General features: G+C 33.9%; 2 protein-coding genes across 3 annotated transcripts; both read right to left on the bottom strand.

Moving 5' to 3' along the window:
• Window positions 1–1,290: 1,290 nt before the first annotated feature.
• LOC25495654 (elongation factor 1-alpha) lies at window positions 1,291–13,686 on the bottom strand. Of its 2 annotated transcripts, none has more exons than XM_039826673.1 (3): window positions 13,587–13,686; window positions 2,744–3,216; window positions 1,291–2,482 (listed from the first exon to the last, which is right to left on the bottom strand). In XM_039826673.1, the coding sequence occupies exons 2-3, from the start codon at window positions 3,203–3,205 to the stop codon at window positions 1,601–1,603; spliced, it is 1,344 nt and encodes a 447-aa protein (XP_039682607.1). In that variant the 5' UTR covers window positions 3,206–3,216; window positions 13,587–13,686; the 3' UTR covers window positions 1,291–1,600. The 2 variants fall into 2 exon arrangements, with proteins under 2 accessions (XP_039682607.1, XP_013451336.1); XM_013595882.3 differs by lacking the exon at window positions 13,587–13,686 and adding an exon at window positions 4,476–4,633.
• Window positions 10,831–13,726, bottom strand: LOC11422538 (elongation factor 1-alpha). The gene is made up of 4 exons (XM_039826674.1): window positions 13,587–13,726; window positions 12,782–12,783; window positions 12,115–12,586; window positions 10,831–12,019 (listed from the first exon to the last, which is right to left on the bottom strand). The coding sequence occupies exons 3-4, from the start codon at window positions 12,574–12,576 to the stop codon at window positions 11,138–11,140; spliced, it is 1,344 nt and encodes a 447-aa protein (XP_039682608.1). The 5' UTR covers window positions 12,577–12,586; window positions 12,782–12,783; window positions 13,587–13,726; the 3' UTR covers window positions 10,831–11,137.
• Between the last annotated feature and the right edge of the window lie 1,436 nt (window positions 13,727–15,162).

Here is a 15,162-nt window from a genome sequence, read left to right as displayed (position 1 = left end):
ATATTTGATCTAATGGTCAAAAAAATACTTTCCCATGGTAGGAAAGAAGTCTCCTTTCCCAAATTAAATGCCACCAATCCAAAAATCGTTGATCAAAGTTTTTTTTATCGTTGTACGTATTTGATTGTGTCCCCACATGACATGCTATCTTTTACATTGCATGATATTGTCTATGTAGAATCTCGATTGAAAAATGACATAACATACGTACATGTCATCATCATTTCTCATATTATATAGAGTAGTAAGCAAGTCGTGTATACATTTTATTTTATTTTTTTTATGTAACGTTAGGTATTATAGAAGTTTGCAAGAATTTTTTGAAGTATTTTTGTCCTTGAGATTTGATCGGAGTTTTGGCACAATTTAAAAGCGTATAATTCTCTATATTCTTTGATGCTCAGAATTCTTTTACTAGAGAATTAAACATGAAAGCTAGTCTTTTAAATTAGTCACAACGCTCAAATTTAAAACTTTACGCGGAAAACCAAACTCTACAATTTCATATCATAAGATTCGGTTCATCTGTTTTTTAGGGAATTCAGTTCATAATTTTAAAATAAAAGTTACATTTTACAAAATAAAATAAAGAAATATATTTTAGTGTATAAAAAACATAATTATAACTACTAATCCTAAAATCAATGATTAAAATATTAATATAATTTATTATTTTACGTATTTGGTTGTTTCCCCACATGAATCTTTAGCATTGTATAAAATTTTCCTTAGAGGAAACGATTTCGTTTGAAAAAATGTCTTTGGTACATGTTAAGTTAGTTGATCAAAACCTTTAAATAACAATTTTGCTCTAGTTTTTGTTATTAATTCAACATATTGATGGATCGTAGATGGATTTATCATCATGTCTCATATTTTAAAGAGTGGTACGTATTTCGTGGTCAGCACTCCTTGTGAAAAAGTCTACTTTATTCAACTTTGATTATTCCCTTCAAAAAAATGTAACTTCAATTATTATATTCTAGTTTTACCTCTAAATCTATACGATGTAAATCATGTTGATAAAAATTTGGCAATCATGTTGATAAAAAAGCTGTGGTAATTGCAGGCACTATAAGGAAGATAATACGTGTGTAGATCAAAAAGCTGTAGCCAAAACAAATCACAAGACAGATTGCAGGCACTATCAAGTATGATCAATAACGATCAATAACCATCAACAAGCTCTCAAGAGCACAGGCTGAGGGCTTATCTGATCAATAACCATCACTCACAGCAACAGCTCATTCAAAGACATATAAATAATAAAAACAAACCACAGAAACGGGGTTGACAAAATTGTCTTGAAATTTAAATGCAAAGATATCATCCATCAGCAGCAAAATGAAGCTATAAACCTTATATAGCTGCCTTTAGAAAATCAAGTTCTCAAAAGACTCTTAATAAAACCAAAATAACAGTACCATCAAAATCAAACAGACAAGAAAATTGACCATCGCCGATCAAGAACCCAGTTCTGTAAGTTTAGCTGCATGAAATCGACAAAAACTTGAAAATAAAACTGGAAAAGAAATGAACTAAGACACTGAAATGATAAACTACTATAAAAGACAGCTTGTGCAGCAACCATGTTTTGACATCACTTCTTCTTGGCAGCAGCCTTGGTGACCTTGGCTCCGGTAGGATCCTTCTTCTCCACAGCCTTGATGACACCAACAGCAACAGTTTGACGCATGTCCCTGACAGCAAAACGTCCAAGAGGAGGATATTCAGCAAAGGTCTCAACCACCATGGGCTTGGTGGGAACCATCTTAATGATACCAGCATCACCATTCTTCAAGAACTTGGGCTCCTTCTCAATCTCCTTACCAGATCGCCTGTCAATCTTGGTAACAAGTTCAGCAAACTTCACAGCAATGTGAGAGGTGTGGCAATCGAGCACTGGTGCATATCCATTTCCAATCTGTCCAGGGTGGTTCATGATGATGACTTGGGAAGTGAAGTTGGCAGCTTCCTTTGCAGGGTCATCCTTGGAGTTGGATGCAACGAAACCACGCTTGAGATCCTTCACAGCAACATTCTTAACATTGAATCCGACATTGTCTCCTGGAAGAGCTTCAGTGAGAGCCTCGTGGTGCATCTCAACAGACTTAACTTCAGTTGTTAGACCAGTGGGTCCAAAAGTCACAACCATACCGGGCTTCACAATACCGGTCTCAACACGTCCGACTGGCACAGTTCCAATACCACCAATCTTGTAAACATCTTGCAATGGAAGCCTGAGGGGCTTGTCTGTGGGTCTCTTGGGCTCGTTGATCTGGTCAAGAGCCTCAAGGAGAGTTGGTCCCTTGTACCAGTCAAGGTTGGTGGACCTCTCAATCATGTTGTCACCTTCAAATCCGGAGATGGGAACAAATGGGATTTTGTCAGGGTTGTAACCAACCTTCTTCAAGTAGGATGAAACTTCCTTCACGATTTCATCGTACCTAGCCTTTGAGTACTTGGGGGTGGTAGCATCCATCTGAAACAAAATATTGAAACCAAAGTCAGAATCAACAACTCAACATAACAAATAATAAATCAAAATTATTTGCATACACGAGATTACGAAATCAAAATCTACAAACCATAATCAGATTCAGCAAATAAACATAACAAATAACTATTATGATAATATAATAATGTTACTTAACAGACTGTATCTAATTTCAAATCCTGCATGTCAACAAATCTAATAACAAATTATTGCAAATTTACATATAAAAAGATCTATGAAATTTACCTTGTTACAACAACAGATCATCTGCTTCACTCCAAGAGTAAATGCAAGAAGAGCGTGCTCACGGGTCTGTCCATCCTTAGAGATACCAGCTTCAAAACCACCAGTGGTGGAGTCAATGATAAGCACGGCACAATCAGCCTGGGAGGTTCCAGTAATCATGTTCTTGATGAAATCACGATGTCCGGGAGCATCAATGACTGTGCAGTAGTACTTGGTGGTCTCAAATTTCCACAAGGCAATATCGATGGTAATTCCTCTTTCACGCTCAGCCTTAAGTTTGTCAAGAACCCATGCATACTTGAATGAACGCTTGTTCATCTCAGCAGCTTCCTTCTCAAATCTCTCGATCACACGCTTGTCAATACCTCCTAGCTTGTAGATCAAGTGACCAGTTGTTGTTGATTTTCCAGAGTCGACATGTCCAATGACGACAATGTTGATATGAATCTTTTCTTTTCCCATGATGTCTTAAACTGCAATCCACAAAATTACTCAAGTCAGAACATATATCAGTTTAAAAATAAATAAGTTAATGAGCAAGAAACTAACTAATCATCGATCGGAAAAAAGTTTCAAAAGCCAGAACTCATGTTAATAAAAAAATAATTCAGGTTAATAACCCAAATAATAATAATTGATCAAACCATTAAGCAAACAACAAATCAGATCCAAGAAAATAAGATCTAATCAAAACAAAGACCTTAATTGAGCAGAATAATTCATCAATGGTTAACAACATCAAGCTCAAAAGCTAACAACATCAATCCCAAAATAAGTTTAACATATCAATCTCAAAACCTAACAACATCAAGCTCAGAAGTTTAACACATCAAGCTAAAACCCTAACTAAATCAGTTCAACAAATAAGATCCAGTTAACAAAGCCCTACGCTCGATGAAACCAATCTAATAGAAAAGCAACAAATCATAACCAATATATTTGGTACTGATTTATTAGATCTTACATGGTTAAGCTGATTTTGAACTTGATGTTGATACACATCAATAGTTCAACAATACGTTAATAATTGACAAAATCAATCTTAAAATCAGCTTAACCAATTAAGATCTAAACAAACAGATTAACCAAATCATCAAGTTCAAAATCAGCTTAACCAAATCATCAAGTTCAAAATCAGCTTAACCAGTTTATTCAAGAAAAAAAAATCAGCTTTACCAGTTAAGATCTAATCAAACAGATTAACCAAATCATCATGTTCAAAATCAGCTTAACAAATAAAGATACAATCAAACAGTTTAACCAAATCATTAACAACAAAACAAATACAACATACAACGTTGTTATTAAACATATCAACTAGATCCAATTTCAAAAATCGTCATAAAATCATTAATCAAAAAACAATAAATCATGTTAAAACATACATATAAGACTAACATCATATCAATTAGATCCAATTAATTAACAACATCATGAAATCATGAAACAAAAACAATAAATCATATTACAACATATCAAAGAACAACATGACACTAATTGAAGGATTGACAAATAATCACAACAAAAACTCAAACCAACAATAAAAACGAAGACCCTTTTAACCACATAAACGAACATCAATAAAAAAAAATTCAAACTTGAAACAAAATAAAAACATGAAAATTAAACAAAAGAACCGAACAAAATCATTAAAAAGCATCATTTAATTCATATTATTGAACAACAAATAAAGATAGATCGAATCAAAGAGAAAGGAATCAAAGGATGATACCTCAGCTGAAACGAAATGTAAGGTTGTTACTCGTTCGGATCCTCAGCCGCAGAGAGAGACTGAGTGATAAAGGAACAAGTGAAGTGTGAGAGAATGAAGAAATTAGGGTTGTAAGAATTTTATAGTGACCTAGATAGTTTCATATTCCGAAAGTACCCTTGGATTTGTTTTAGGTTTGTGAAATTGATCACATGGGTTGGGCTTTCCCTAGAGTGTGGCCCAAATGAAATACATCATCTATACTTGGCAAGAATTATGCTCTTCATCCAGTACATTTTGCTCGCGCCCTGCAGCCGTTCTAAATTTACCCTTGCGCTAGTTAACTCACGCAAGTGTAAAATTATGTGTTAGTTAACTAACGTTGCGCAACTTACAGCGCGCAAGTGTAAAACACTGTGTGAGTTAACTCACGCAACCATTAGCACATGCGTGAGTTAACTCACACACAGTCTGTGCATACAAACAGAAGAGGCAGAAACCTCTATTTTCCCTATTTTTTCAATCCTTCTTTCAAACATTCATTCAAGCAAACATTTTTCATCATTCATTCAAGCATTCAACAAAGTTCCTTTAATATACAACGTGCGCAAGTTAAGACACGCAGCGTGACTTAACTTGCGCATGGATAATTTAGGCAACGTTGCAGGGTGCGAGCGAAAAGTGTTGGGTGAAGAGCATAATTCACTTGGTAATGTATATCGAGTACTGTTCTTCCCACAACATTTTTTTCTCACTTCCAACAAAATAGCCTAGTGTGAATTAACTCACGCAGGAGTATTCTCATGCGTGAGTTAACTCATGCTAGGCTATTTTGTGTTGGGAATGAGCAAAAAATATTGTGAGAAGAGGGGTACTCATGCATATCCTGCATCTACATAAAAATATCCTTTCATTTACTTTTGGAAAGACTTTAGTTGTTGTTCCCATGAGCATAGTTCATTTAGTAAAATTTTAATCATTGAACTTTTTGACCAAATGAGAGAGTTTAGTTGTAAAACTTGTACACACACAATGTTGAGAGGTGGGGAACTACATGCTCAAAGTTGTAAAACTCGCACACAAAATTTTGAGAGGTGGGGAACAACATACTGAAAGTTGTACCCAAACCTGTCAAATTAGGTCGGATCTACAGGTTGGCCAATTAGCATAATGGTTATTCAATATTCTCATTGGATTACTCAAAGACCCCTCAGCTAATTAGATTGTAACTTTCAATCGTTTTTTTGTGTAAACATGGATCGGGTCATAATTTTCGATCGATCGATGTTTTGCCAATTGAGCAACCATCTTTTACTTTTAGCATGAGTTGGGACGTAAAAAAATAACGAGTTCAAAAATGATGGTAGTAGAATTTTTAACTTGCCCACATTTTTTTACAAAAACAATAGCTTTTAAATGGTAGTAAATTATAGAAAAAAAAATGATTAATGTAGTTGAAAATTCGAAAGAAATTATATTAAAAATGACAAGTAAAAGTCTCACTTATATTTAGCCTCTATTGCAACTAGGTAGTCAATAGAGGTGCCATCACGCCGAAGCATTGGAGCACGGTGGCTATTCGCGACAAGGTGTATGTTCGCGACAAGGTGTTTGTATGCCTTGAGTGTGGAGCAGGTTAGGGTCAACTTTTTCTTAGAACCAGTCTATTTAATTGGGGGGAAATACATGTTGTCCTTGATGTTAAATCATTTGAATGAGATTTTACGTTTAACCCTAACCCCATTCTTCTATTCTTCTTTAATATTCTTGACCGTTTTTTGCCAACACCGCGTTTTTTCCTCGGTCACCATCCATTTGTGCCCCTCCCCTCCATTGTTTGTTTTTTAACTTTAACTATGTAGTATGGAATAAAAATTAAGCGAAAGAACTAAATAATTCATCTCTCACTAGTTACTATGACAAATCAAAAGTTGATTTATGGTTGAAAGAGTACGCTTAATATGCAAAAGTTAGGAGTATAAGAACCAAACTAATAACAATACAGAAATGCCCAACCTTGAGGGTGTATAAGATGCTCAACCAGACGGGGCCTCCAAATGCTACGGGTCTCTAACGAAAAATTAAATCTAATACTCACCCCCCACTTAAATAAAAAATTTATATATTATATCCTTTTTTTTTCTTTAGTACACGTTTGAGTTTTTTTCTAGACTCTAGTTCTCCATTTTGTACATAAATCGGATCCTATCAAACCACCCATAATTTGTATAATCACTTAATCAGTCAATTTGGAAAGTTATTTTATTGAAAGAATCACAACAATCATTTTTTTCTTCGCATAAACAATTTATTTTACCCTTTTCCACAACAGAGGAGTGACAAATCCAAAGACACCGTTAGATAAATTTCACCTATTTCACTTAATTTTTTTTAATTCCTTTCATGTTTAGAACTTTTTCTTATTCTGATTTTTTTTTTTTAATAAAATTAAGCTACACAAAAAAATTACGTTTTATTTTACTAAGAATCTATTTTAAAATGAGAACCGAGTCTCCTATTTTACGGGGACGGCCCTAGATACAAACTTAAATGATTCAATCCAAAACAATTAAGTTCATATTAAAACCAAACAGATTAAATCTATTAGTTTTGGATATCAATTTCATATCACTCAAAATCGATCATGTGAGACCGAACCAAACGATTATATATTTTCATTCACACAATATTAGTAATCTCAAAAATTATGCAGAACTAATGTATTTTTTAATCATAATGTATTGTTATTTTTCTTTATAGCTTATGTGCTTATTTAATAATATATAAATCAAGTGTTTTTTTTTTTAATAAATTTCTTATTTTTTTAAAATATTATTTTAATTAAACCAAATCAAATCAACTCGTTCTTTATCGGTTTAGTTTAAAAATCCAATCAAATCGACTCGATACAACTCTAGTAAGAGTCTCTTGAATAAGATGATCTTATAGCGGAGGAAATTTTGAGAAACTAAATGAATGTATCCCACCCTTATCAATCTTCACGTGATAATACTCGGTGGCGGATCTAGAAAAAAGAGTTTAGGTGGGCCACCAAAATAAACTATAATATATAAACACTAAATTAAAGTTGTAATAATCATTATGCACGAAGTTGAAATGGTGGAGTTTTACTAAGAAAACTAGGGTGGATACTTTAAAAAAATGAATTACATATTTTACATCTACTATAAATTATGAAACTTTTTTTTATGGTACAAATGTTAACTAAGGGAATTTTTAGTTGATAAGACAATATACGAGAAATTTGAAACCTATGCAAATTTGAAGGTCTATAAGCCTCTACTAACTGGTCAAGTACAAGCATAACAAAAATCACGTATGTCACTTTTGAAACCGCCGAAAACTAAAATCCTTGTAAAATTATTTAAAGTCTCCCAAAATATACCTATAGTTTTTTTTGGTGGACGACAACACCACTTTGTGGGGATTTGTATATCCTAAAAACCAAAAACAATGCAAAATCGGATAAAATATCGCAAAATGAACCTATTTTCGATAATTTTTTTAAAAAAATTATGGTGAACCGTGACCCACCCTCTAATCCATGAAGGGCTCCGCCTTTGATCATACTTTAATTTATCGAGATCACTTTTTGGATTTGTTTGATTTAATAAAAGAGGACAGAAAAGTTAAGTGTTTGTATGTGTATAGTAATTATAATTTTAACAGAAAATCAGAGAGATTTTAATAGTAGTAAAAGAGTAATGTTGTTTTTTAGTAGACGAAATGACAATAATTAATAGCCACACTAAAAACTCACACAAACAACTGGAATTCAAACCCTTTTTTAAAAAAAAAAAAAATTGGGTTCAAAACCTAATAAGCAGCCATTATGACTTAGACAGATAGATAGATAGACAAGAGTAATGTAGTTTTGTTTCCACTAAAGTAATTTTGAATACATTAAACAAGAGTATGCAACTAGATAATTGACATGAATATGTGATGACATCATAACAAGTGTGATTTTTTCCACTTATTGAAGAAAAAAAGAAAATTAATCCTTAAGCATCCTTATCTAGAAATCAAGGATTGTGCTAATTGGAATTCCTATGGAAACTAGCAAGGTCAATCCTTCCAACTAGAAGTATGGAATGCCAAGTACATCTCTTTATGCACATCAAGTATGTCCCAACAAATGTCAGCTTGAACATGTGAATGCAGAGTTGGTTCTTAAAATTTGATAAATTTGCCTATCTAATCTATGACGCTTCAGATGACTGTCCATTAATTTAACATGTGGATTTGATTGCCTCACAAATGGTAAGCCTAACAAAGATGACCCAAAGGTAGTAAGTAATATTTGAACTCAAGTTTTGTTTTTGAAATACCTCATCAAATGGGTAACTACCAAAGTTCTTAATTATGCTTTTTTGTATGATATTTGGTGTGAAGTGTATCAACCAACTTGTCGGTGATCAACTCTTTTAAACGAACTATTTTAAAAAAAGTTTTTCCTATCATAAATAATGAACTTGAGACCTTACTTAAGAGGTCTTAGAGCACCTACACCAATGCTTTATGGAAGTGTCTTCACATTGATCAAGAACATTGTTTTGGAGAAGTATGTATGAATATTTGATATTAAGCACCGTAGTGCTATTTCTTCACTCACGTTCCCTTGCAGAGCCACCCATTTTCTTCTGCCTTTTTGATTTAAAAATTTGTAAAATTAAAAAATATATGGATACAAGTATATTTCAGATTTGTGAACCTTTTTTTTCATAATGTATCTATTACAACGGCTCTATTTTTACCGTTTAACAAATTAAAGATCAACCATTTTGAGAACAAATAATAAATATACCAATTATTTTACTTAAATCAGAAATTTTCATTGACGTCTAGTCTAAATTTATCTTATCTCTTAATTTTTTTTTCTCATTTGTCAACCAAGCCAATTCTTGCTAGAATTTTACGGAAAATGGTAGCAATCCTCCTTAAGTATTATGGATGTGTATGCTCTTAGTAGCTCAGAATAAATTAAGGAAAATGCTTAAGCTAGCGAGAAACACTGCAGCGAGAACGTCACGAAGACTTATTACCACTGTACAATTGAAAAGCCACTACCCGACTATCCCGTTTTTGCCGGCCAACATGAGATGTGATTGGTTCCACAACAGTTCGCGAGAAATAGCATCACTGATAAATTAAAGTTCTTTCAATTCAATGTTTAATTAGCAACAAAAGCAAACATTTTTTCTTACCTAATGATTTTTGTTAACCACTTATTTCAAGATTCTGTTTAAGGGATCCAAATCTTGTTAGTCTGGCATAAATGTAATGTTGGGAATTCATCTTTAATTACCAGAAAAAGTAAACTTCTCTAACACAAACAAAAGAACAGTTCTTGGTGTATTTAGTTCAAGATAAAGAAAAAGTAAAAGTTTTGATATTGGAATTAGCTCCGGAAACAAGTTGAAAGGGATTGATGTTTTTTATTTTCAATAAAATCATTGATCGACTCGTGTTGGAACATTTGTAACCAAAAAGTAATTACATTTGCATTATCAACAAATCAAAATCAATCAAATGAATTATTTCAAAAGTAAGTCTACCTATTTTTAATAATTGTGATTGCCATTGTATAACATCTTTCATTGTTATATTATGGATGCTTTGCTTTGTAAAGGAAGAAATAAATCGATTTTGAGAAATGAGAATTTCTGAGTTTGCAGAAGAATATATAATTCTGCAAACTGCTCAATCTCCATCCAAACAGATCCATGATAGATAGGAACGGAAGTAGGATGCTTCTCAAATGGAAGCAAGGATTGTGGCTTGTGAGAAACAGTGGATCATGACTGTTGAGTATGCAGCTGCAACTCCAAGAGAATATTAAAATGTCCGCAAAATTGACCAAGGCTATCACATTTCAATGATGCATACAGAAGTGATTGTCAGGTGCTTCTATTGATAATTCTGCAAACTACTCAAACTCAATGCATACAAGTCAAGACTAGAGAGATACATGACAGACATGAATATGCAAAACACACTAGTGAACATTGAAGCAGGATGCTTCAAATGGAAGCAAAGGGTTGGGTATAATTGTAAGAAACAGTGTAAGAAATTATTAAAATGTCTACACGACCTATCAATGATGCATACAAAAGTGATTGTCAGGAGCTCAATTGATAAAAGAAATCCCAATGACAATTTTAGATATAGTACTTATTAGAACTAGAAATGCTGCTGCACATGAATTAGGCATGTTCTCTGGAATTCACTAATCAAACATGTCATGACAGCTTAAACAGGCTAAAACCAACCTGCAGAAAGCCAATCTTTCCAAGTAAAATTGCAAGCACGGAACCACAAACACACAATCAAGGACAAATATTACGAACAAAAATTCAAAAACATAACCATAAAGATAAATATAAGATTTGACATAACAAAACTGTCTTGTAAATAAAATGCAATTACAACATTCCTCAGCAGCAAAATTAAGATGTCAAACCTTTAAGCTGCCCTTTGAAATTCAAGTTCTCAAGACTCTTAACAATTAAAACCAAAAACGGTACCATCGCCGATCAAGAACCCAGTTCTGTAAGTTTCTAAAACTGGAAAAATAAAACTGGAATAACAAAAAACTAAGACACGGACAAGATAACAAACTATTAAAAAGGAACAACTTATGAAGTAACCATGGTGTTAGATCACTTCTTCTTGGCAGCAGCTTTGGTGACTTTGGCTCCGGTGGGATCCTTCTTCTCCACAGCCTTGATGACACCAACAGCAACAGTTTGACGCATGTCCCTGACGGCAAAACGTCCAAGAGGAGGATATTCAGCGAAGGTCTCAACCACCATGGGCTTGGTGGGAACCATCTTAATGATACCAGCATCACCGTTCTTCAAGAACTTGGGCTCCTTCTCAATCTCCTTACCAGATCGCCTGTCAATCTTGGTAACAAGTTCAGCAAACTTCACAGCAATGTGAGAGGTGTGGCAATCGAGCACTGGTGCATATCCATTTCCAATCTGTCCAGGGTGGTTCATGATGATGACTTGGGAAGTGAAGTTGGCAGCTTCCTTTGCAGGGTCATCCTTGGAGTTGGATGCAACGAAACCACGCTTGAGATCCTTCACGGCAACATTCTTAACATTGAATCCAACATTGTCTCCTGGAAGAGCTTCAGTGAGAGCCTCGTGGTGCATCTCAACAGACTTAACTTCAGTTGTCAAACCAGTGGGTCCAAAAGTCACAACCATACCGGGCTTCACAATACCGGTCTCAACACGTCCAACTGGCACAGTTCCAATACCACCAATCTTGTAAACATCTTGCAATGGAAGCCTGAGGGGCTTGTCTGTGGGTCTCTTGGGCTCGTTGATCTGGTCAAGAGCCTCAAGGAGAGTTGGTCCCTTGTACCAGTCAAGGTTGGTAGACCTCTCAATCATGTTGTCACCTTCAAAACCAGAGATTGGAACAAATGGGATTTTGTCTGGGTTGTAACCAACCTTCTTCAAGTAGGATGAAACTTCCTTCACGATTTCATCGTACCTAGCCTTTGAGTACTTGGGGGTGGTAGCATCCATCTGAAACAAAATTGAAACCAAAAGTCAGAATCTGTAAACAAACATAAAAATCATATCATAGTAAAGTTCACACAAATCTAGCACTAGAAGTTTACCTTGTTACAACAACAGATCATCTGCTTCACTCCAAGAGTAAATGCAAGAAGAGCATGCTCACGGGTCTGTCCATCCTTAGAGATACCAGCTTCAAAACCACCAGTGGTGGAGTCAATGATAAGGACAGCACAATCAGCCTGGGAGGTTCCAGTAATCATGTTCTTGATGAAATCACGATGTCCGGGAGCATCAATGACTGTGCAGTAGTACTTGGTGGTCTCAAATTTCCACAAAGCAATATCAATGGTAATTCCTCTTTCACGCTCAGCCTTAAGCTTGTCAAGAACCCATGCGTACTTGAAAGACCTCTTGTTCATCTCAGCAGCTTCCTTCTCGAATCTCTCGATCACACGCTTGTCAATACCTCCTAGCTTGTAGATCAAGTGACCAGTTGTTGTTGATTTTCCAGAGTCGACATGTCCAATGACAACAATGTTGATATGAATCTTTTCTTTTCCCATGTTGTCTTAACTGCAATTCATAAAAACTACAAAAGTCAGAAATCAACAGTAAAAAACCATAACAAATGAAAATCCATGCAAAGTTTCAAAACTTCTGAATCATGTTCACTAAAATAATTGAACCGCATTTGACAGTTTCAAAAGTCATTATCATGCTAATTCGTAAATTATTTCATTGTAATAAACAAATCATGCTTAACCAAACAACTAATTCATTGTGTAATAAGCTAAATGATAATAAGTGAAACAGACAAGCAATAATCCAACTCAGCTTATCAATATTAACATGAAATTTAAAATCAACTTAACCACACAAGATCTCATCAAACCAAATCCAACAACACAAGAGTCATACCCCAAAAGTAATCAATAAATCAGAATAACAAAAAAGTACTTGTTAATCAAAATTCAGAACAGACTTTCAACATACATAATCTAGATCCAATTATGAAACATGATAAACCAGACTCATGTTATTAGATACAAAAAAATTACATTTTCACATCAACAAACAAACACAGCTCAAATTTGAAGACCATTTTAATTAAATAAACGAAACCAAATTAAAATCACAGTACTGTATTAACAGATCCATAATTAAACAATAAAAACATCAAAAACTCATAACTTTTCAAACAAAATTAAATCATTTCAACAACAAAATACACAGATCTATAATTTCAGATTAACAATCGGTTAAATTAGCTAGAATTAATCAAATATTACAAAATCATATCGATTCATAATTAAAATTTCTCAAACAATAAACAGAATCAGATTAAATTCAAAATTAAAATTTCTCATACAAAATTTAGCTCAAACAAATTCAATATCCAATATTACAATCATAAATCGATTCATTCATGATTAAATTTCTCAAACAATAAACAAAATCAAAACATGCAAATTAACCGAACAAAATTATGAAACAGATTCATTTAATTCATGTAATTGAACAACAAAGAAACATAGATCGAATCAATGAAACAAGAATCGGAGATTGTTGTTACCTCAGCTGAATCGAAATCTAGGGTTGGGAACTCTCAGCCGCAGAGAGAGACGGAGTGATATTTGAGAGTGAAAGAAATGAGTGAGAATGAAAAAACCTAGGGTTACAATGTTTTTATAGGGTCTCAGATATTTTTATGTTCCAAAAGTGTCCTTGCTGAATTTTGGATTTCCGAAAATACCCTAATGTGAACGTTGGAGAGTGGCGGATGGAATATGCTTTTGTGAGTTTTTTAGGTAAGGATGGAATAAGAAAGAAGGTTAGGTTAAGGTATTGTGACGACATCGTTTCATTTAGGTTTGTAATGTCTGTGACATTGTTTTTTTGGGCTTTTCTTTGAGTGTGGCCCAAGTGAAATATTGGGCAAAACCAAACATGAAGGTTTCTTCTTCAAAAAATTATTAATTAATAGACATATAATGTCAAATAGGTCATAATGTCCGACATACAATGTCAATTCATTTCGAAAAAAGTTAGTCCGGTAAGTTTTTAGGTCATGCTAATTGTGATGTCATTAAAGCTAGAGGTGTATGACAAGATAATGTTGTAAGAGTCTAAGTCACGCTAACGAGTGAGATCCAAGGATGTTAGTTAAGAAAAGGAAAAATGAAAATTTGGTATTGGAAATAACAAATTTCGAACTTTCAAAAAGTTGAGTAAGATTGAATACACCACTTTTTATGACAGGTTTTTTAAAAAATAAGTCTTTAGCAAGTGTCCTAAATGCGTTTTTTAACATTTCCCCAAGTTTTTTTTTAATAACAATTTAGTCATTTAAGTTTGTAAACATTTACATTGTTGTTTTTTTAACCATATTTTGTTAGAAAAACAAAAAGCTTATGTGTCTGTTGAATACTCGATGTGGCACGAAGGTTGCGATAAACACACCTTATGTGTATAACTTCATGTTTTGAAGATAGGGTTCATCAAATTATGGTTCATTTGCCAGAGGGGGGACAAATTTTGGAAAATTCCGAGAGAAAGTATAGGGGTATGGTACCTTGTAATCAATACATCGTGTTCAGGGAAGAGTTGTGTGACATGTACTCACAACTCTTAGAGCGATTGTGTTATACCAGTCTTGACTTAAGGGATGTGTATGACATGGGTGGAGCCAAGGCCCACCTAGCCTAGGCAGTTGCTCGTGCTCTAGCCCATAGCTTATGCAAAATTTTATGTAAATTCCTCTTAATTTCTTACATAAACTCCTACAAATTTCTTATGTATATTTTTTGTTGGACAATTTTTTTAGATTTTTTTATCATTTGCTTGCAATTTCTTAAGTAAAACCCTCTGAATGTTGATTATTTGCTGCAAATGCAATTTATCCCAAACCCAGAGAGTGAAAAAGACCTACATCTCAAAAATTGCAGAGAAAAAAAATGTGTTGTAATTTTTTTTTTTGCCCAGACTTTATAATAATCCTAACTCCGCCACTGGTAGGACGAACAAGAACACGCTAAACAACCTTTGCGAAATGACAATATGTGAATCGAGCTTTCAACTTCATCTACACAATTTGGACACTAATGGTTCCTTTAATATCTTGCTCTTACGCAAATTTGTCAACAATCGAT

Source organism: Medicago truncatula, chromosome 6 (assembly GCF_003473485.1).
Source record: "Medicago truncatula cultivar Jemalong A17 chromosome 6, MtrunA17r5.0-ANR, whole genome shotgun sequence".
Classification (NCBI taxonomy): domain Eukaryota; kingdom Viridiplantae; phylum Streptophyta; class Magnoliopsida; order Fabales; family Fabaceae; genus Medicago; species Medicago truncatula.
This window is presented reverse-complemented; position numbering and strand designations above follow the sequence as displayed.

Bases quoted from the DNA above. Each gene is read 5' to 3' on its own strand.
- LOC25495654 (XM_039826673.1), bottom strand. From the start codon at position 3,205: ATGGGAAAAGAAAAGATTCATATCAACATTGTCGTCATTGGACATGTC. The intron at 2,483-2,743 runs GTAAATTTCATA...ATTTTGTTTCAG, and splicing joins TGATCTGTTGTTGTAACAAG to ATGGATGCTACCACCCCCAA.
- LOC11422538 (XM_039826674.1), bottom strand. From the start codon at position 12,576: ATGGGAAAAGAAAAGATTCATATCAACATTGTTGTCATTGGACATGTC. The intron at 12,020-12,114 runs GTAAACTTCTAG...ATTTTGTTTCAG, and splicing joins TGATCTGTTGTTGTAACAAG to ATGGATGCTACCACCCCCAA.